Here is a 23,056-nt window from a genome sequence, read left to right on the forward strand (position 1 = left end):
TTAATAGTTTGTCTTGTCAAAATGAATTGAAAAGATAGATATTATGATTTTTACCCAATTTTTTTTGAAAAATATCAAAGATAAAGCGCAAATTTAAATATTATGGCTTTTATCCAAAATATTTTTAGAAATATCCAAGTAAAGCCCCAAAAGCCATGTTTTTTGGCTGTATCTTGGATATTTTCACAAATATTTGAGTAAAAGTAAAAAAAAAATTACTTTTTTGATTCATCTCGTCAAAATAAATCAATAATTCACAAAAGTTTAGCATTAAACTAATAAAAGCAAATTTCTTTTGAATAAGGACAAAACAACCAAAAGCCCAAAAAATTAAGAACAATTCCATTTGAACTTTGACGTTATTAAATTAGGATAATTTAAATAGGGGCCTGTAGCATAGATATACTTAAGTCCCCTCCTAGTGGGTTTGAATTATTATGTTTTCGTCCTGACTTTCAATAATTCCCATTTCACCCTTGAATAATGTTTTACCACTATTTTTTATTTTGAATTTATGGAATTATCCCATAATGAAATACGATTTCTCCGGTCCTTAATCCTTATGTCCAATCACATTCAAAACAAAATGAAAAACGAAAAAGGAAACCAAAACGGCAAAGGAAACCCAATTTGGTTGCATTGATTTGAATTGGGGTAAGGAAACTGATTTTGTACCAAAATAAGTCATAATAAAATATGGTGAATTTGCAAAATTGTGTCATAATCCATGAAAAACATAATCGATTTGAATATCCACCATATTGTAAAAATATGTTTGATGGTAATTTGTAGAAATAATTCATGAAAAATGAATTTTTTAGATTTTGAATTTTTTGAATACGTTGTTTTCATGATTATTTGTATTGAACTATGTCATGTATTAATATTCAATATTTTTGCAAATTCATTAATTTTATGAATCTAATTTCAAATTTTGTTTTGAGATTTTAGGGGAGAGAAGATTAGAAGAGAACCAAACCAAATCAAGCCTTATGTGCCAATCACTTGGGGTCGGCTACATAAATCATTTTCCTCTACTGAGCTCTGTCAAGTATTAAAAAATTGGGAAAGAGGAAGATTTTGAAAGATCGGAGAGAAAATTTGAGATAAATTAGGAAAGAATTGGAAAGAGAAATATTTAGAAATATAGGAGAGAGGAAGGATAGTTTGGAGTTTATTTGAATTTGAGGATGCCAACTTAATGATTCAAAACTCACTAGGATGCTGACATAAATAAGTTCCACAAACCGAATGGCTATTTAGTTTCTTCATTAAATTATCAAAGACTATGAGGAAAACTAGCTAGTGTCCCAATACCTTTTGTCAATCATACCAGTTACCATACCTGAACTTGGTTAATTTCCAGTCCCAATACAGAAATTTATTTATGCCTTTGACGAGGGATTTTCCTAATACTTGTAGTGTTTAGACTTAAGTAATTTACTTTTTTTTAGCAATAACCTTATTTACATTGTTAGTGAACTAATTTTAGCTTTTAGTCAAGTAATATTTAACATTTTGTCTCGACTAAAGGAATTAAAAGTAAAAGAAAATATGAACTAGACTTTAAAAAATGCCAAAGAAGACGAAACATAATCTAAACAAAAACTGCATGTTTTAAGATACTTTAGTCTTTAATGAAATTTTTAAAGTTTTTTTTTATCAGACTTTTCTTGTAATGCCCCGATTTTTAATGGTTAACTAGCGAAAGAAAGGTTTGTCAGGTAAACTAAGGAAAGATAGTGGAATTTCACAAATTTTAGGAGAGGTTTTTGTACTTGTAAAAAACATCAGGGGAGGTCAGTAAAATTAAACCTAACATTATTCAACTCTGTTTGGATGAGTGAATTTTATGAGCGATTAATCGATGGTTTGAAGGTTCGTCCACCACTACGCACTGACACGAGTTCCAATAAGGTATTATTGAGTATTTGATTGATTTAATTTTATACGTGACTACAATTATCAATGAGCTCTACAATCTAAACGAATCAAATCCTCAAAATAAATGCAAAACAAGATTGGAGTAGGATGGTACAGTCCACAATTGTAACTTTGAGACCAAAAGCAACACAACCTCAATTGTATCGATAATCACTTACCTACAATTGAATTTGAACTTGATCACATTAAATTATTAAAGAATATGAGGTAAATTAGCTAGTCAAATAGCATTCTAATAATTTGCAAAAAAAACCACATCAATTACCAATTCTAGGATGGATGGGCAAAAACTAGAAACTTAAAACACGTGAGGATCAAAGTGTACGATAATTACTTCAAGGACCAAACGGCAAGTCCGACTATATAATCTTAGAGGCTTTTTGGTTAAATAACACAACTGACTTTTTTTAATTTTTATTCAATTTTTTTTTGTTGCTTTTGTTAGTTTCAAGTTAATTATTGTGAATTATTGATTCAACTCGATGAAAAGAATCGAAAAAATTATTGTCCAAATCTATTTTTTTTTAATAAAGATCAAAATGAACCAAATTTTTTGAATAAAAACGAAAATAGTTTATTTTTATCTTTATTAAAAAAATTTAATTTTAATCATTATATATTTTTTAAATTCAACTTGTCATGACAATATAATAACTTAAAAAAATATTTAAAAAATTAACAAATGCAAAAAAATTTAAATAAGAATAAAAAAAGTAAACCAATTGAACTATTTAGTGAAAAACCCTCTTAGGTCAAAATTCCCGCGACCGTCTACCTACACAACCGCCTTCACTTGCGTTACGCGCCGTCGAAGCCAGAAATATTCCGGCTACATGAGAATCATCGGCGACAAGCGGGCTCCGCCGGCAGCGGAGCACTCGGCGAGCAAGCGCATACATTCTTCGCTGTTACAACCATGCCACCTCAATGAAACCTCGAAGAAGCGAAGATTACTGACAGAGACTGAAACCCTAACCCTAGAACCCCTCACAACTCATACTCCTCCGCTGCGAACGAACTACGCCGCGTCTTCTCATTCTTCGTTTCGTACTCACCACAAGCATAAAAAGCACTACAGAATAAAGTCCTCAACTGCTGAGGGTGATCGCAAGTGGGTCTATTCTACTCGTAGTAATGCTTCCCATCATAAAGGTATAATTCATTCTTGTTTTATGCACCAATCACCAATTTACCGGTGCCATGTGGCGTGCTGTTATTTAGGACTATTTCATGGAACCTAGTCTCGTGAATTAGACACTCCTCCCGTTTTGTCACTTGTTGAATATATACTCTTTCTCCGTTACTGTTTTTCATGTCACTGGATTTTTATCCAAGTGAAAGTTAACCGTTCCTTCCTTCAGCTTTTTTATGCATGGGTGCAAACGAGCCGAGCTGAGCTGAGCTTCACCAATTTACTTAACGAGCCTAAAGTTCGAGCTCAAGCTTTAACAAACCGAGCATGGTCAATTTACTTAACAAGCCTCTTTAAATGAGTCAAGCCTATACAAATAAGCCGATCTTTTGCAAGCCGAGCCGAGCTTTTGAGTGTTGAGCTCGGCTCGTTGTAGTCGTATACAACGAGCCAAAAACTCGAGCTCGAGCTTGGCTTGATTACTAAACGAGTCAAGCCGAGCCAAGAGCTGCTTGTGGGCAGCTCAGTTTGTTTGCAGCCCTATGCATAGGTGTTATTGAGAAAAAATTTTGATGCCCTGTGCTGGGTATGGCTAGTTTGCTGTTTGTTTTTTAAGTATATGTTTATTTTTTTTAAGCTTGATGCTAGGGATATTTACAAAAATTCATCACTACTTTTTTGTCTAGATTTGTGTTTTTTGAACTGCGAGACTTTTTGTTGATTCTGCAGATAAGTGTATTTTAGTGTTGCCCAATACATTGTATACTCTTCTGAGGACTGCTAGTTTGAATTTTGGTCTAGTTGCCAAAATTCATCACCACTTTATCTGTCTAAACTTTTTCTTCATTCTGCAGATAAGGTTGTTTTGGTGTCATACAATATACTGGCTGTTGAGAATGCATCAAAACACCAAGACTTGTACTCTAAAGTCCCACCGAAATATCTAGATTGGGACCGTCGGAAAAAGCTTTTATGCGAGGAGATCAGTCGGTACAGTGCGAGCATCTTGTGCCTTCAGGCAAGTTTGAGCATCTTTTTAAGCATTTATTGTATGCTAATTGTTGTATTAAATGCTGCTTTCTCATTCATTTTCTCAAAGAAAATATATAAGTGAAGAGTTCAATGTGTGCAGGAGTATTATTTGCATAGTGATTTTCTGATTTAGTAGAACTTTTTCTTTGAATTGGCGTGGATCCATTTAGGTTATTTGAAAGTTTTCCTTTTTAAGTATTACATTTTTTCAATTCATCTTGAATGAGTTATTAGTTGTAAACTTGTAATGAATGTAGACTTGATTTTATCAGAGAAACCATTAAGTACATGTGCATGCTGCGAAAGAGCATCAGTATGTGGCTGGCTGTGTGTATTTAAAGTTTCAAACTTCTTTATAACCTTTGTTTGGAGTTTAGGACGCTTACTTGTTCATGGATTTGCATTTTTATAAGCTACTGTTATAAATTGCAGGAGGTCGACCGTTTCTGTGATATAGATAATCTTCTCCAAAAAGATGGCTTCAGAGGTGTTTACCAGGTATATCTATGTTCATCCAAGATTATTTAAACTCGTTAATGTGTTTTATATCATTCTTTTGATGTAACTCAATTCATTGCTTCCGTTTTTACAAAAGGCTCGAACAGGTGAAGCACGTGATGGCTGTGCTATATTCTGGAAAAATGAGCTGTAAGGTTTCCTACTATCTTTGGGTATGCTAACTTGTTATGCTTTTGCTGTAGGTTTTATGGTAGAATTTTTTTGAGGTTCTCCCACATAAATAATGCGCTTTCGTGCAACACTTCTTCTAATTATTCTTCACGAACCATTTTAGAGGCCAATTGTTAAGAACATTAATTTTCGTGAAACTTCATCTGAACTTGTTATTGGACTTTATGTCGCACAAAAAACATACTTTTTTCAGAATTCTAATCGTCTTAAGCAGGAAAATACCACTTTTAATTTTTCTCCAGTTTAATGGCTTTGTATGTTTGGAATGGTTTTGGTTCTTTAGTTGCTTTCAGATACCCCTTCAGCTTCTGACTGTTAGCAATTCATATTTGAAATACAGATATACCCTTTTGCATCAAGAGAGCATAGAGTTCCAGATGTTTGGCCTTCGTAATAATGTCGCTCAACTTTGTGTTTTGGAGGTCTGCGGATTTCAAGATTTATCAATGTTTGGTTTTCTCAAATTTTGATTAAATTTCAAGTACAAGGTGCTATAGTGTAGATGGTTACTTACTGAGTTTGAGTATTTCTGTTTATTCTTGTACTTTTGATTCCAAAAGGATTGTTGATGTTTTACTGCTTTAAAATGTTTTTTTTCCCTCCCATACCCATGTAATTGTTCAATGACAATTATTTGTTCCCATCTTTGAGGCTGGCAAGTAAATTATTCAGTATAGGAAGTTTTATGCTGGGGATATATACCTCCCAAAATGCTGTAAAGCCTACAAGTCGCGGTCCTGTTGTGTATCTGGTTGATTTTTGTGAGGCAGACAATAAACCCATGTAGTGTCGTGGGAAATAGCAGTTGAACATCATGAATATCCTTGCACGCCATGGGTAAGGATTCTCCTCAGTAGGTAGAGATGTGGGTGCCAAAGTGCCACCGCTTTGGCCCATGCTTGTGCTGGGGAAGGCAATCATGCTATTTAGTCCAGCCTGGGCCTACAACGCTGATCCTGAACAGCACCCACAGGATTGGCATGTTGTGCCTTTGAGCCACTTTTGATGCACAAATTCCCCTCCAAGCTACTCTTGATGTCAATGTAGTTTCTTTTTCAAACCATAATTTGTGCCTTTATAGTTTGTAGTGCATGTTTCCAAGTGTAATCAATTGGTTTTATGCTGGTGCCTGGTGGGCCCATGATTTTGGTGTTCAATGGCTTCAATTCCTTTGTTTTCATCATACTGGTGTGACCACTTTTGGTCCTTCATGGTAGTTTGCATATCTTGGTGGTTGTTACAGACACTGTTCAGGCTTGACTGCTTTGTTCTGTGCCAGTTTAGTCTGTACTGATGACTTCTTTCATCTTGTACAGATGACCCAAGATCAGTCAAGTTCCACTCTGGATGCTAAGGCATCACCGTAAGTTTTGACGAACTCTGACTCTTCTATTGTACTTTTCGGTTGAAATATTTCGAAATGTGGAGAAGTTTTCATAAGTTGACAAATTTATGAGCTGATGCATTTTTTTCCCGTCTTTGTTTTATTTGTACTGCTATTTGGCATATGCATGGTTTGTTTCCCCATTTTGCTTTGTATGTATAGATACCTTTAGACGTGTTTTGAGGACAGATGTTCTCTAGTCTTATATCATCACACGCAGAGCTTCACTTCTCTGGAACTCCTAAACTGCATATAGTAGCCAAATTAGACTTTCAGGAAGATGCCTAACCAAACCAAATCAATTCAAGCCTTGATTCCCAATCAATTGGGCTACATAATCCCTTTTTGTGATTCACTTTGTCAAGGGCTTTAATCCATCTAAATTTAACATAGTCATATCATTTTCTAAGCGTTAGGTAGCTGATAGCGAACACATAAAAAACCCCGTTAGATACTTGTTATATAATTTTCTAAACCAACATCTTCGGGTATCTTGCAACTTCAATTCACCTATCCCTCTTTTTGAATCACATATGATGCTTGAATGAAATGTCCTTTCATTAGAATTTTGAAAGTAATGTTTGAGATACCTGTTATGTTGCTTCTTTGATCAGACTTCACTAGGTGAGATACTGTTGTGAAATAACCATTTTAGGGCCTGTCAGTCTCGAAGTTTATTGGTTGGAAATATTCATGTGCTCTTCAACCCAAAGCGGGGAGATATCAAGCTGGGCCAGGTATTGCTCGTTCTAGCTTATCAAGATTATTGATCTTCTGGGGTTTACTGCTGATATGAGATGTATGAATCTGTGGTCACCTGAACACTCATTTTAGTTCAAGGTTGTGTTATATTATGTTGTTAACTACTAGCTCATCTAAAAGCTTAAGTTGTTAGAGAGAGAAAAAACTTTATTGTTTATATTTTCAACACGTCCCCTCACGTGTAGCCAAACTCTCTTCCATAAGTGGGCTAAATACGTGTAATTTTTAATCATTAGGTAGGCGGTGAGGTTCGAGCACAAGATCTATTGTTTGCTCTGATACCATATTAGGTTGTTAACTACTGGCTCATCTAAAAGCTTAAGCTGTAAGAGAGAAGGGAAACTTTATTATTTATATCAGCAGATTTTAAGATGCGGATTTCAAATCTGCGTTTGGAATTTGTACTCTTGTAAAGATATTCTGTATTTGGTAACTTTATCTTTGTCTGTTATTGATGGATAAGTTGTTTAGATGTTAAATGGGAAATAAATTGTTTAGACTTTAGATGCTAAAACGGGTAAAGGTACATGTAAAAAGGGGGTTGAGTTTTGTTCACCCTCCACTTAAGAGGGTGAACATTACCCTCATTCCTATTGGTTGAAATGGTGTGAATCCCACCACAAAGTAATGTCATGCTTACCAAAAAATGTATTGCACGGGTGGGACCTACACCATTTCAACCAATAAGGAGGGTAATGTTCACCCTCTTTTAAGGAGGGTGAACAAAATTGCACTCGGTAAATGGGATACATGTTAAAATGGGAAACATATAGCTTTGCAATATATGACATTGCTGATATTGTTTATGATTTTTCCATGTAACATGACTATTGTAGATTCGACTTTTTCTTAAGAAGGCCCATGAGCTGTCACAAGAGTGGGGCAACATTCCTGTCGTGCTTGCTGGGGACTTTAACAGCATGCCCCAGGTTATTTGTTCACTTGTGATTCTTAATTTCTTCATTTGTAAGCGAATACATTGTTTTAGTTTTCCCTTTGCTTCGGTATTACTGACTTCTGCTCTTATCATGTGCAGAGTGCAATGTATCAGTTTCTAGCTTCAGCTGAGGTGAGTTTTAGATCGTTTCCGTGTATCAAGCCCATAGACACTGCCACTGTCTAACAAGCATTCTCTGAAATTTGCACTTCACTAAAAAATACATCCATCAGTCTGTTATTAGATTTATGCATTTGGGACTCAATTGGTTATAATCTGTTGCAGTTGGACCTTCAACTACACGATAGAAGAAATGTTTCAGGAGCTATTTGTCCATTGGAGTATCAACCATCGCAACATCAGGACAAGTATGCTGCCAGGTGGTTCTCATAATTCCTTCTAAGATTTTCTCCATCTTGCATTTTATTTATTTATTTTTTTTATAGGCAAAATTAATTCCATTCATCTTGCTTGAAAGATACAAAATGAAATTAGCATAATACAGTAGGAAAAGAAATGCATTGAGCAACTTCTTCTCACAAGATCTTAACCTACTATTTCACCCCTCAATTTTAAGAAAGATCCTGTTAGCAAGACGCCAACAAGACTCAAAGCCCAAAATTACACCTAATGTTTGAACCAAAACGCATCTCACCCCTTAACAGATCAAAAAACCCAAAGCAACCTAAATGGGCCAAGCCCATTTGCATTGGGCCAGCCCACACCAGCCAAACACCCCACAGCAACCCTAAACCTACTACCAGCTCCTCAGCTGCTGCTACACCGCCGCTGCATCCCACACCGCCTTTGCTTCACCATCGCTGCAATTCTCTGCTCCTCCGCTATTGTCACCGCCTCCAGCATCGGTGCCGCTACTTCCATCATCCCCCAGACGGCCGCCACTCCCGGATCCCAACACCAAAGCCACCCATCCAAACCCATCATCACCGCCAGCTCCACCATCCACGCCCAACCACAGCCCTCAACCAACAACAGCCGCAACCCCCCGAAAACCCTCCCTCCGCCTATCCTGCTCAAACCCCACTCAATACCGCCACCGGAAAAATGCCTCCACGCCGATAAAATTAAAGTGAGAAGAGGACCGGTTCAAACTTATTCGATCAGCAAGAGAGGGAGAGAAAGCGGGGTGGGGGGGGCCGCTCCTCCCCCAACAGAAACCCTACTGGAGAAAGTTAAACACATTGGAAATGAGATTATCCATTTGAACGCGAAAATTGGAAGGAAAAGAAATTTTGCTGTGATTGTAGTTTCTATGCAAAAGAATGGCATTATTCTCTGTTACTTCTTAGTTGTTACCGTATCATGCATAGGTCGAGTAATCTAATTCTATGTTTGATATAAGCAATTTAATCGACTGATTTTTATGCCCATGCAGCTTTTGGAGTTCTGTCTCAAGGCCCCCGATTTATAGATGGAGTTGTGAAGAATTATGTTTTGCTACGGGTACTGAAGGAGTAACTCATCTTAGACACCCTTTAAATCTCTGCAGTGCATACCCTAGAGTTCATGTAAGATTTTTGAAACCTTTAATAGGTGTATTATCTTGTATGCTACCACTTTTTACTTTCACCTGAAATTACCTTGCAAAAGAAGTTGATTGTGCATGTGCTTGACTGGGATAGGATCAATGAAATATCTCTAGTTCTTATGTATTACTTAAATGTGCCGCATATGCTGATAAAAAATACACGTCGAGTCAATTACCCAGGGATGCAAGATAACTAGGGATAACCACGGGGAACCCTTGGCAACATCTTATCACTCCAAGTTCATGGGAACTGTTGATTATATATGGTATGTTTACTACATGAACCAGAATATTCATATTTCAATACATAAATATTATTCACTGATTTCATTGGTTAGCAGGCATTCTCGGGAGGTTGTACCTGTGAGAGTTCTCGACACCCTACCAATTCATATTCTCAGACAAATGGGTGGACTACCGAGTAAGGTAACTTTCTTCCTGTCAGCATTGTTTACGCTTTAAATAAGCTGAATAATCCACTGCAGTGAGGTGCTTAAGCTGGTGGATATGAAACCCAGCCAGTTAGCTTTTCCCAGGCTTATCTAATGCACATAAATTACATAATTTGTGAGTATGGCTGACAACATCAATATTGATACCGAACCGTAAGAGCAACACCTCGGTATTGGCATTATACTCCCTCCGTTCCAAAATGGATGACCATTTTGACGCTTTTTGTTGCCAAAATTTGTTGTCCATTTTGGAAAGTCAAGAGGGACAAAACCACTTGTTTTTAATACCTTAATTAAGGTATTAAAAAAAAGGACAAAAGTAATGATTGAAGGGCATTTTTGGAAAGCTATAACTTGAAAAGGGTAATGATTTTGTCTCCTAGTTTTTTTAGAATTCCAAAAATGGACATCCATTTTGGGACGGAGGGAGTATATGCGTGCACGAGAGAGAGAGAGAGAGAGAGAGAGAGAGAGAGAGAGAGACACTTGTAGCAATGTCAAGTTCTTGGGTGACCCATTTTGATGTGTGCCTCTGTCTCTCTTTAATAATTTTCTTCTTTCTGGAATCTGGATATCAGAGTGGATTGAGAGACCAGAAGTAAATGAATACAAAACATGAGTCTCTAATATGGTTCTTGTGGTCAATGTTGCAGTGCTTTAAAACTTAAGTATCAGTCTTTTTTCTTTTCTTTTTTCGTAGTGATATACTTTGGTGTTCCACATGCTCAAATCTTCTGTTTTCTTCATCTTGAGCTCCTCCGCATGATGTACTAAAAATTAGATTTTACTTTGCAGAAATGGGGCAGCGATCATTTGGCTCTCGTCTGCGAGCTGGCTTTTGCTGATGATGTCAATGAGAAATGACTTCTGCCACCGATCCAAGGCCATTAACGAACTTGGAGCTCGAAATATTTTATGTGGTAGTCAATTTTTTTATGGGATTTTCCTTATCCCCATCGGACAAAGTAGTGGAGTTATGCAAGAGTAAAGGTTACTGCATTTACTAGTGGTATAACATTGGGGAGCATTACTTGTGCACTGCTGCCCTGACTATTCGGGTGATTGATCCGTTTCAGTCAAATTGCTAGCTCTAAAGTTTTGGAACCGGAAGTTACAATGTTAGAGAGGAAATAGAGATTGTAATTCATGACTTTAATTTTTCCTGCTTCATCCAGTTGTATAAACTTAATAGTAGAAAAATGCTTTCCGTTTGACCAAAAATAAATAAATAAACTTAATACTCGGCAAACTTCATGACTAATTTTATTTATTTTTCTTGTACCTTGCTTGTTTAATTCTTAAGCTTTTGTTCTTATAGCTTGTGGATTACTAATGCTCTAGATTTTGAATGAAGGAAATAACACCACATAATGATGGTTGTGTTCCTTGATATTTGGAGGTATAGGGGAAAATTTTCTTTTAGCTTGTGCATTACTAATGCGCAAGCACATGAGTCAATATGTGTGGCCAAAAACACTGAAAGGAAGTGTCTCTAGTGATGGTTTTTAAAAGTGTAGACGAAGGGAAAAGAAGTTCAAGGAAAAGGGTCATATTTGCCCGTGAAAATAGACCCAATAGTGTTTGGTCCAAAAAAATTAATTTTTGGCACATGTTTGTCACATGTTTTATTAGCTTCCCTTGATGCCAAAAAGAGAGTTTTGTTTCTTGGGGAAAAAAGAAAAGAAAAAAGGCACTAGAACCTAAACCTAGAGGAGAGGAAAACCTGCAAACACTCAGGCTCGTTTGTTTCAAAGTAAAATGTTTTTTCAAGAAAATAAATTTCAAACTTTTATTTTTCAGTATTTGGTTGGTACTTGAAAATATTTTCAGAAATCAACAAAATAATGTATAGACAAGGGGGGTTTACATGGTAGAGAGATCTGAGATTATTGGAATTGAACGTGGATCAGAACTAACAATCGAGCAAACTGAGCAGTGAGAATTGCAGTAGAAGGCAACGGGTTCATTTCAGAAAATAACTTAAGGAAGATTTAAAGGTAAGTCATTTTCATCCAATTGATGGAAAATATTTTCCTCATTTTTTACATAACCAAATACCGAAAAATAGGTAAAACATTTTACCGAAAAATATTTCACGTCCAAACAAACGGAGCCTCAAGGTGGATGGTAAAAACTAAAAGTGAAAAGTAGGTGTTGGAGGAAAGGGATGGATGACAAGGAAAATAACATATCAAAGTGATTAGCACCCAAGATTGTACAATCTTGGTGCTCAAATCCTCTAACTTGTGGCTTTTATCTATTTAAGTAGTTGTTTTTTTTATCTCATTTTGCACGTAAGATATTTTTATATGTGTTTCAGGTAAAACGTGCTAATAAGGCGGTTTTGAATGCCAAGGAACGCTCCGGGGTGTAGCCTAGCATCCAACTGCCCGACGACACTCATTTCATCGCTAACGGAGCCTAAACGGTGCCATAAGAAGCCTTGGAGAACAGTAGGTGGTCAAATACAACATGGAGTGAGCCAAAGCTCATAAAGCAAGCCAAACACATCAAGGATGGTTCTGAGGACTTCCGTGGGACTAAGGCTTTATGACACACCGAGGTCAAGTCTCATTGGTCAAGAAATCAAGCATCGAATGGTCGTTGGGACACCACAAGGCCTGAAGTGCCAAGCTGAACTTGTTCTGCAGTTTGTTTCAAGGCAAAGGTATCGGTACCTCAAAAACATGGTACCGGTACCATTTTGCTAATATGAAAGACAGGTTGTTTGGTACCGGTACCTCAAAAACATGGTACCGGTACCAATGCCCTTCGACCAGCTTTTTGTGCTGAATGTTTCAACCTTTTATATATGGAAAGTTTCTACTTTAGGCATGTTTTTGGGATATTTTAGAGACCTTTTGGTCCTTTGTAGGGCTGATTTGTAAGGCTTATAAATAGCCTTTTATGCCATATTTGACCATGATGTAATCTTTATGCTTTAAGTCTTTTATGTTCTAAGAGCTCCATAGTTATTGCTTCAAGCTTTTGCTTTTAATTCCTCAACAACTCAAGTAAGTAGTGGTTGTATGTTTAATTCTCAAGTATTAATGTTGTAGCTAAGGCTTGGATCTACTTATAAATCAAGTTTATTTCCGTTTTTATCAGTTAATCATGTTTACCTTTCCAAGCATAATTTCTAGTCTTTTTGCTATGTGTGAGTAGTATATAGGTTTGGTCATGGGGTGAGGTTCACTCTATGATTTAGTGGTTCAAATGGTTTCTTTTAAATTTTAGCTTAATTTCAAGGTTTTGAATGAATTAAACCCATGATGTCTAGTTTTGATCATGAGGTTGGTGGCTTCTTTGATCAATAAAGTTTATCGCCTTGTGCTACGAGCTTGATAATCCTACGCGTGCGAACGATTCTTTTTCATCTCTCACTTGTGTTAAATGAGTTCAATTTGAATTAGAGCTTTGAATTGAGTTATAAGTAGTCTTCAGCTTTTAATTCTTCTAGTGGAATCCGGACGGTTTCGGTCCACTCTTAAGTTAGATGAAGAAATCGTTTGACGGCTAAGTCGTGGGTAAATCAATCCCTTTGACTCAACCATCGCTAATCTAGTTTAATTCCAAGTTTAAATTCCGTCATTCAAATCGAATACCAAAGTTGGCCGCTTGAACGCCACAACTCTCTACGCAACTTCTAATCCGAATTCGCTTAAGAAGATTTCTCTGTGGGAACGATTCCGGTCTTACCGGTTATTATGCTTTCAACGACCTAGCCCTATGTTTAGAGTGTGAACCTTTCTAAGAGGTTAGGTTGCGACAAAGCACAAAGCAAAAATATACTCTCTCCGTCCCATAAAATTTGGCATTTTCAAGAATGTGTGCCATTTTTAAATTGCATATATCTTTCAATCCATAATCTTTTACGCAATTTTTTAAACTTTGTTTAATAGAATAAATTAAAATCTATCAAACAAAATCCTTATTACTTATAAAAATATTACAGATTAAAATATAGAGAGATAATTTTTTCGTTGGGCTGAAATAGTGAAAGTGCCAAACTTTATAGGACGGAGGGAGTAGTATTTCATGGTATAAGAAATCTTCAAATTTTGATATTCTAGGAAGGGAATTGATATTCACACTTTCTTTTTTGTTATTCACTATTTCTTTCTTTTTTAATATTGAAAGTTTTTTTTCTTTCTTTCTAAAAAAAAAGAAAGTGTAAATATCAATTCCTTTCTAGGAATAGCTTTTTACTTAGCTTTTATTATCTCTTTTGTAACATATTTAAGCATACTGCAAAAAGTACTTCAAACTTTTTGTTAGTACGATACTCATTCCGTCTCAAAATGTTTGTTCAGTCCAAGAAATGGAGTCTTAAATAATAGAAAAAATCCAAAAAAAAACCAACAACTTACTAGATACTACTATTAATGAGTTCTTTTAATTTGTGGAAAAAAGTTTAAATTATTTTTAAGAAAAATCATGTTCTTTTTAAGACATCGTTTTGCGGACCAGCCAAAAATTATAAGACAGAGGGAGTACTAATTTGGTGTTAGGAGGTGGAGTATGAAAATCGAAGGAGGAAAAAACAATTTAAAGGCTGGTTTGATGTTTGAAATACTTCGTAGACAACAAAATACTACCTCAACTTTCAAATGTGTTATAAAATTTAGTGTTCGAAGCTTCAATTGGAAAAGTCTCTTTAAGTGGTTCAATTGTTGCTTTCTAATCTCAGAGATCAAGATGCTCATGTTTCTGACGGCAGAGACGGTTACTTGTTAATTATATGCGATCAAAACACAAAAATAACTCTTTTACTACGTTTCAATCTAGTTTGTACTTAACCCAGTTTCGATTTGTTTTGGGGGTCATTCACATATCTATTTTTTTGGGTCAAACGGTCATTCACATATCTATTGCTATTCAATTAACATCATTTTGAACCAAACATCGTATTTCGACGAAATCTACAATTTAAACTGAAGCTATTATTGAGTTAAGTCCAAAAAGTGGCCGGAAAATACCCAACCGCACCCGTGCAGTTTTCTCCTAAAGTGCCGACAAGCTCAGTTATTTTCTGTTGACCAGAACACAACTAAGCTGGCCGTAGGGCAGGGCAGGGCGGGGACTGGCTGCTGGCCTGCTGCTTTAATTTTTGTCAACCATACAATAATTATTACTTTCTTCTTTAATTGATTTTAAAGATTCCTATATAGTATAATGAGGCAGAAGATGTAGCATGTCTCTCAACAACCCTTTTGAATAATTTAATCTATCATTATCATCATTTTTATTTTTTTTGAATAAACCATTATCATCATATTTTATTAGCAAGAAAGGCAAGACCCGCTCCCACCATCGGCTTAATTATTTAACACAACATAGATCCCATTTCAAATAATTTCCAATTCCACGTTAAAGCAAATCTCAAAGTCAGGTTTTCGAACGTGTTATAAGATTACACAAAAAAAAAAACTATTTCATATTCACTTTGGAATGTTGCAGCAACTTCACCATCTCACAAACCTCGAAAACATGTCCAGCAATTGTAAATCTGTATGGGAAAGTGGGCTAAAGAGAGAACATCTAAAAACTCTAAATTTTCCCTCTTTCCTAACTAATTAAGTAGATAATTGAAAACTAAGGATACATCCGGTTACACAAATACTTACACCACACTCGTAATGAGTACACACAACGCAGAGTGATGCTTCTTTAATCCTTAGTGTTGGAAATAAGTGAATTGAAAATTGACTCCAAAATAAATCATTTAAGTTGGTTGTAATTTATTTGTCCTATGGTGGATAAATAAATATATTTGGAGTACTAGGAATTATTTGATTTGCCACTGAACCGGGCCGAGCATGGCAGCGGGTTCATAATATTTTAAGATTTAATATTTGGAGGGAATTTGTACTAATTATTTTAATTAGTTACTTACTTATATGAAGTCTTTTGAATTGAATTTTGTGTTGGTTCATAGACCAACATGTGGCAATCTAAATCAATGGGTGTCAATGCTTCATTTACCTTGGCAACATGAAGTGTCTCTTCATTTTGTAACATGGAAATGGAAGTGTTGGTTCGGCCAAGATAAGTTCGAACACTGGTGTCTCTTCGGCCGAGACCACTCCAAACAGTTGCGTCTTTTTCCTAACACCATTTCGAACGGTCACCGTTCCTTTTCGTTTGGGTGTCTACTTCTCTATAAATAGGACTCATCTTCTTCCATTTCAGTAATGAAAATTCCTGCACTCATAACATACATATTCTGAGAGAGTTCTGCAAAGTTTCCTGGTTCGCCCGTTAAACAGATTGTAGTGCTACTTCCGTTCTTCGAAAATCGGGTAATCCTGGGAAGCAAACATTCAAGAGACCCAAGAGCACCGGTATGGGGGACGAATTTGCTTTAAGGATATAGTATTCTCCATAAAAATACTAGCCTCGATTGCCAATTTCCGGACTCCTGAAATTGGTCCAGTAAGTTTTCTAATATTGTTTCTTTTTGGTGTGTAGAGAATTTACATTGATAAACGAATCCCGGTTCCAACACTTAGTCCCACCCTGTTTAATGTATTCACACACTGACCTCAATATAATTGTCATTCTTGCAGTACCGATTTAAAAAGTCACACTTATGCAAGAAACTGTTGTCGCACTTTTTCCCAAGGAGGAGGAGAAAAAGAACTCCAACAAAAGTTGGCGTGTGAGAGTGGATGCCCCCTAGCGGACGTAATGAGAAATTGCAAGCGCGCCAGAAGCTAGACTGCTCCAAGTGTTGATGGTGATGTTGCGTCTAAGGAGAAGCAACCTTTGTTTTTTTGTTTTTTTTTGTTTTCCTTGTCTCAATGAAGAAAACTTCTAATCTAATAGGAAACTAACAAACAAAGTGCAAGAAAAAGAAAAAACTTGCATTGAATGGAAGAAGATAGCCGATAGAAAAAAATAACTAACTACTTGGCGTAATTCTTCTACCTAGATAGAATAGAATAGAGATGAATACTAAACTAAAAACAAAAGCCATGGCTTGAACTAAGTTCTAAGATATTATGGCTGCTGTTGGTGCGAGGACCTCGATCTTGCAAAATCAACGAAGCTTCATATTTATAGGCATCATCCTCCTTGGGTAGGATGAGAAAATATTGGATCTCATGATGCACATTTCCTGTTCACTTTCTCCAAAAGCCCTCTCAAACTGTCATGTGTCCCTGTGACCAAATTCACCCTCTTTATTTGCTAGTATTAAAGATAAACCTTGGGCCGCCAAGTGTCCCACTCTTTTGTAACTTCCTTCAAACCATTTCAATATGTGTTAATGAGTAGAACCTGATCATAATTAAAATATATTTATTTCCAACACATAGGAGTAATAATTAATACAAGAAAACAACCCTGAAATATCTCCCGATTGGCTTCTCCATGTGACACATGTCCCATGTTCTCTACGTTTTATTTAACTTCCTCCAACCGCTCAACATGATCTAGAAAGTGGGCCAATTATCACAACCACTTTCCTTGATTTAAGCCCCATGTACTCAGTCAGTTAGAGGAGTTACAAATGCTATCACGTATCGCCACGTGTCTTACCCCTGCCACGGATACCTCCTGACGTGAATATCTCCTAACCCGATATCTCTTGACGCGAATGTCTTGTTACTATCTGGGACGGATCTCCTTAACAGGAGCGGTCCATTTTTAGTAGAAACAAAAACAAACTAATACACACGCACATGCAGCATCTCCAACCAAATATGCCAAATCTTATCAAGCGAGAGTAACTAACAAAACTCGACACTACTAGTCGACCTTTGTGCCTCTTAGAGCCAAGGTGGATTTGGCATGAGCTGCTCCTATGCCATTTTTTAAGCCAAAACAAGTCATGTCAAATGTGCTGATCAACTTTTAAATTTATCGACGGTTTGGAATATCAAAACAAAGTTCGAAGTAACCTAAAAAAATAATAATAATACTAGTACAATATTGGAGTACTACTATAATTTAACACCTATGGACTTGCTTTAAAATTTGGAGATGCTAAATTGCCGGATTAGCCTTAAAATAAATTACAGTACTAATTTTGCATCTCAAAGTTTGCAGCCAAGTTGGAGATGCTCTAATGCATGAGACATATACCTGAACATTTTTATAACTAATTTCTACAACTTTTTTTTTTTACTTTTTCTCTGTTCTCTATCTAGTCTAGTCTAGCCAAGTAAAACAACTACAAACCTCCCTCTTGCAAACGCACGCTAACCCCGTGTGGGGAACGTGAGTCACGATTGCGGAAAGGTCCATGCAATGCAAGACTAGAAAAAAGAAAGAAGACAACAGATGCTCGCTCATCTTCAAACTTCTTACACTGTGGGAGTGAATCAACCAGCCACACCACCAAAAGTGCAGCAGAAAACAAAAAAAAAAGAGCCAAGATTTGAATTCAAAGATTAAACACGTTCTTCTTCTACGAATAACAATAATTACTCAACTACTGTACTGTAATAGAGAGCTGGAAAAATCTTGGACGGCTTTAAAAGCACAGGGAAAAAACCCAAGAACTCTCTCAATTCACCCTCCTCAAAAGCCGAAACTTTTACTCACAAGGACCAATTCCCACTCTCACCAACTCATTCCGCTACTGAAACTGAGCCCCAGAAGGACCCGAAAACGGGACGGACAGAGGACTGTTCAGCTCCTGGTTCTCTTCTTTTTTTCACAACACTCGAATATTTTTGATGAATTTACCACCTCAACTGCAAAAGTTTATGGACAGGCTAAATTCAAGGCTTCATCAACCCAAGCACGCTCCTCTTCGTCTAGCTCAAAATCAAAGTCATGAACACCAATTCCTTCTCCATCTTGAACCTCACAAATTGGATAGTCCATGTCCACCTCATGACCTTGACCATTGAAAAACTGTCCGATATCATTACAGCATAGCGAATTACTCTCGAATCCCAAATCAAGCAGCGGAGATATTGATAGATATTCCAAGATTTCTGAAATCGGGGCTTGTTCAAAATCATAAATTGGTAACAATTCGCTGTTAAAACCAAATTCGAGTTCTTGACCGACAGGGGGTGGGAAAATTGAGCCTCCTAAGAATGCTGAAATGGGTGGCTCTTCTTCCAAAATCTGTACCAAATCGGCTTCCTCCTTCACCACAGATTTTATCAGATTGTTTTCCTCATTGGTTGAGTTGCCAATGCCATTGGTAATACATGTTGTGGAGACATCAAGAACAGATGAGGGTGATGGATGGGAATACAAATAATTGGTTTCTTCCGAAACACAAGGATTCACATTCTCAACCCTCTCCGCCAAAATCTTCATTTCAAACTCAAGCTTCTTTCTCTGATAAACATTGCCAGCCTCTTCCGCAGTCGTATATGTACCAAGCCAAAGCCGTTTTCTTAGAATAGGATCTCGAATTTCTGCAGCATATTTTCCCCACTTCCTTCTCTGTACACCTTTGTATACAGACGACGCTTTTTGTGTCTTTGTATTTTCCCCCAACTTTTTATCAGCCACCCCTTCATTGCTACGTGACCACGAAGAATTTCCTACAGAAGAATCTTTTGGAGGGATAACGATATTCCTAACGACACGCTTAATTCTTGGAAACACATTCACATTACCATAAATTGGCTCATCGTCGTCACTGCCAGAATCTGTGGCATAAGGATCATCGTAAATAACACGAATTATTCTAGTTCGATTCAAGGAATTCTCATTGTCTATTTTCTCCTTCTTCACTTTCTTGCTGTTCATATTTTGATTCGAAAACTGTCTCTGAAGCCCTGGCATCTTCTCACCAATGTTCCAGGAATAGAAAACGCTAAACCTCCAATGCACCAGTGAGAAGAAATTGAAGCAATCTGTCGTAAAATCTCAGTCCAGAGGAAAACCAAAAACCCTAGACTTGAGATTGAAAAGAAGAAGCGTTTTAAATGAAAAGCCCCAAAGCACTCCACACCAGAACAAGTCCTGCACATATAGATCAACCCACACAAAAATTAAAAAATTAAAAACCCTAAACCCATTAGTACCCATATCAAGAAAATCAAAGAAATATAGTATATAGATCTCTGCTTCCTAAACCCTTGGTACCCATTTCACAAAATCATCAAATTCAAATCTTTAACTATCGATTACGTACATATGGACAGGACACGTTAAATAAGATACACATATGGGTAAAGAAGAAACATACCTCTTTGATCTTAAACGCATGGAAGAGATTAAAACAGATTGGGAAGAGAGCCAGAGCTGCCTTGATGCTTTTATATATATTCAATAAATTAGCATCAACACCACCAGACAGACGTCTAATCCTCTCTTTCACTATTTTCCCCTCCGTTGCTCGTTGAGGTTTGAAACGAGGTTTTGGAGAGAGAGAGAGAGAGAGAGAGAGAGAGAGAGATCTAAGAGCACCACAAACTGCAAGAAACCCAACGGAAATCACAGATTAAAAAGGGAAAATCGAAACTTTACTATATATGAGTAGGATCTTTTGCAGATTTGTTTCCAGAATAATGGGTTTCTTTTTTCATCAAGATTTCCAGCATAATGGTTGAAAGATATAAGGCCATCCACAGTGGTATAACCAAAAGACAATTGTTGTTAAAGTTAACAATATTTGTGCAAAAAATGGCTCACAATGGTATAATTAAACTTAGCAACATCCTTATAAATAATCAAATTTTGGGCTTTGGATAACCAAAACTAGCAACCTTTTTCAATAATCAAAATTTGTGAACCCCACACTACATAAGTTAACTAATTCCAAAATTTATATACACATGTATTTCAACTACTATTTTATTCTTCTCTTCTTCACTTGCTCTATATCTTCTTCACTTCAACCATAAACTGTTTCTCTTTCTTTTCCTCCAAAAGTGAAGCTCATATTTCTCGATCATCTATAATTTAACTCATCGTTGCTGGATTAAGGTATTTTACTCTTCTTTTACGTTTCTATTTTAGGCTGCATTCTTATGAATTTAACTTAAACTTAACTTAAATCTGAAAATTATCTTTATTTGAATTTTTTTCGCATTTTTTTAGTTTTGCACCAAACTTTTATAGGTTATTGATTCATCTCAACGAGAGGAATCGGGAAAAGTGTTTTTTTTTTTTTACTTTTACCCAAGTATTTTGATAAATAATCACTTTTTAGCAAAAAAAAAAATTGATTTTTTCGACTAAAAAGTGGTTATTCATTTTTTTGTTCCTCCCCCCATGGTTGAGTAAACAAAGAACCTTGCAAAAAAAAAAAAAAAAAAAGAGAGAGAACCTTGCATTTTTTTTCAAATTTAAGAACACATCTGATTTTTTTTTTTTTAAAGATTAAGAGAGTAGTTGATTTGTGATATAGGCTATAGGAATAGGAAGAAGAAAAAATCGGTGTTATTTTGATAGATAACACTAGGAAGATCACCATATATTCGATATATTTTTGCTAAAAAAAAAAACGTAATAGAAGGAAGTGAATAGCGGGAAACAAAAGGGGAGAGAGAGATTGTGTGAAATTGTAGTGGACCCCTTATTTTGGTTATGGACTAGAGGTGACCATTGTGAACCTCAACATTGTTAAGCTTAGCAATCTCTTAAGTGAATAATCAAAAGCTGATGTATCAATTTTTGGTTATCTATTTTTGATTATACCACTGTGGATGGCCTAATAGCAAGAATTGATCAAATGAAAACATATATTGCAATTGCAGTCTTGGGCAGAAGAATTACTAACCTTTATTGGTCTCTCTCTCTCTCTCTCTCATTTTGCTCTTGGGGGGTGCAGTGTTTTTAAAGGGAAGTGAGTGTGGGTGGCAGTTGGAACATTCAAAGGCCACATTACGCCCAGTGTGCACTTTGTTGAACCATTGTGTCCAGTCCAGCCAATGACTTCCTTGGCAGCAGCTGCGGCTGTCATGCAATTGGAGAATTTTGGATATTAGTGTGCGAAAATTTTTTTTTAAAAAAAAGGGAAATATTTACCACTAACCAACAACTTTTCTAACCACAATTTTTTGGTTTAGCTCTTATTAAATTTTTACTCATTTTTGAATTTTGCGCAAAACTTTTATTTGATATTGATTCGTTTCGATAAAAGAAATCGAAAAAGTAAAAAATTAATGACTTTTACACAAATTGTTTTTTAAAAAATATTTAAGAATTGACTTTTTGAGCTTTTTTTTTTTTTTGATATTTTCCCCAATTTTTGTGTAAAAAGTCGTAATTTTTTTACTTTTTTAATTCTTTTCATCGAGACAAATCAATATTACATAAAAATTTGGGACAAAATAAACAAACTCGAAAAAAATTGAATAAAGAAAAATTTAAAAAATTGTGGTCTACAATTTGTTTGTTATTGAAAACACCCCTAATGCAAGTGGACTTTCCTATTGGTGCACGTTTAACCATTATTCCTTAATCTTAAATAAATTTTTTTTTTCGGTCCTACGGAATAAAAATGGAAGTGCAGGTTTTTCAGTAAATTTGGTTTCAGTTTTTCTTCAAAATTTTGGAATTTAAAATTCACGTTGACGATAGAAACCCAAAAATATTTACTATTTGCCAAGATGAAAAATTAACGGGAAAATTAGCCATAAATACAGTGAAAAAGTTTCCATTTAGGGGATAAAACGCCAGCAAAATAATGTTCAGTGGAAGTCCTTCAACTTTTTGAGTTGTTGAGTCATAAGGCCAAAACATGTTTTCATGGACAAAACTACCCTAAGATAGGACGTCTTAAGGTTTAGGCACTTTCATAGGATTTTAAATTGCATTTTTCACTTATAAGGTTGTAGTGGTTTAAGTATTTTCATAGGGTTTAAGGTTTTTAACACTTTCATAAGGAATCCTAGGGTTTAAGGTTTTAGGCACTTTCATAGGGTACCCTAGAGTTTTAGGTACTTTCACTAACTTGCAGTTATTGGCGAACTTTCACTAGTTTTGTAAAAAGGGTATTTTAGTAATCATGCAGTACACTTGTCCTTATATTTGATTGCAAAAAACGCATGCCCTTGAGTTCAAACAATGTAAATATGATGAATTTTTGGCCAAGTCTCCCGCTTGTTTATGATGTGAGCCGATCTCAAACGAGTTTTAATCAAGTCAAACACAAGCTGATCTCGAGGAATTTTTGTGCATAACAAGCCAAACATTCCAAGTGGTAGTTTGTTGAAGCTTGATTTGAAATCTTAACGAGTTATAAAAAAAATGT

General features: G+C 36.0%; 2 protein-coding genes across 2 annotated transcripts; one reads left to right on the top strand and one right to left on the bottom strand.

Annotated features, from left to right (window-relative positions):
* The first annotated feature begins 2,689 nt into the window (after positions 1 to 2,689).
* Positions 2,690 to 11,131, top strand: LOC131335687 (carbon catabolite repressor protein 4 homolog 5). Its single transcript, XM_058371160.1, has 14 exons — positions 2,690 to 3,096; positions 3,931 to 4,094; positions 4,541 to 4,606; positions 4,704 to 4,756; positions 5,139 to 5,220; positions 6,115 to 6,161; positions 6,838 to 6,919; positions 7,781 to 7,873; positions 7,981 to 8,013; positions 8,167 to 8,261; positions 9,278 to 9,410; positions 9,611 to 9,696; positions 9,772 to 9,856; positions 10,678 to 11,131. Exons 1-14 carry the CDS (start codon positions 2,778 to 2,780, stop codon positions 10,744 to 10,746), a joined length of 1,407 nt encoding a protein of 468 aa, XP_058227143.1. The 5' UTR covers positions 2,690 to 2,777; the 3' UTR covers positions 10,747 to 11,131.
* A 7,027-nt stretch (positions 11,132 to 18,158) lies between these two features.
* Positions 18,159 to 20,395, bottom strand: LOC131335688 (ethylene-responsive transcription factor CRF6). Its single transcript, XM_058371161.1, has 2 exons — positions 20,045 to 20,395; positions 18,159 to 19,818 (listed from the first exon to the last, which is right to left on the bottom strand). The coding sequence occupies exon 2, from the start codon at positions 19,636 to 19,638 to the stop codon at positions 18,595 to 18,597; it is 1,044 nt and encodes a 347-aa protein (XP_058227144.1). The 5' UTR covers positions 19,639 to 19,818; positions 20,045 to 20,395; the 3' UTR covers positions 18,159 to 18,594.
* Positions 20,396 to 23,056: the final 2,661 nt, after the last annotated feature.

Source organism: Rhododendron vialii, chromosome 8a, assembly GCF_030253575.1.
Source record: "Rhododendron vialii isolate Sample 1 chromosome 8a, ASM3025357v1".
Lineage (NCBI taxonomy): Eukaryota > Viridiplantae > Streptophyta > Magnoliopsida > Ericales > Ericaceae > Rhododendron > Rhododendron vialii.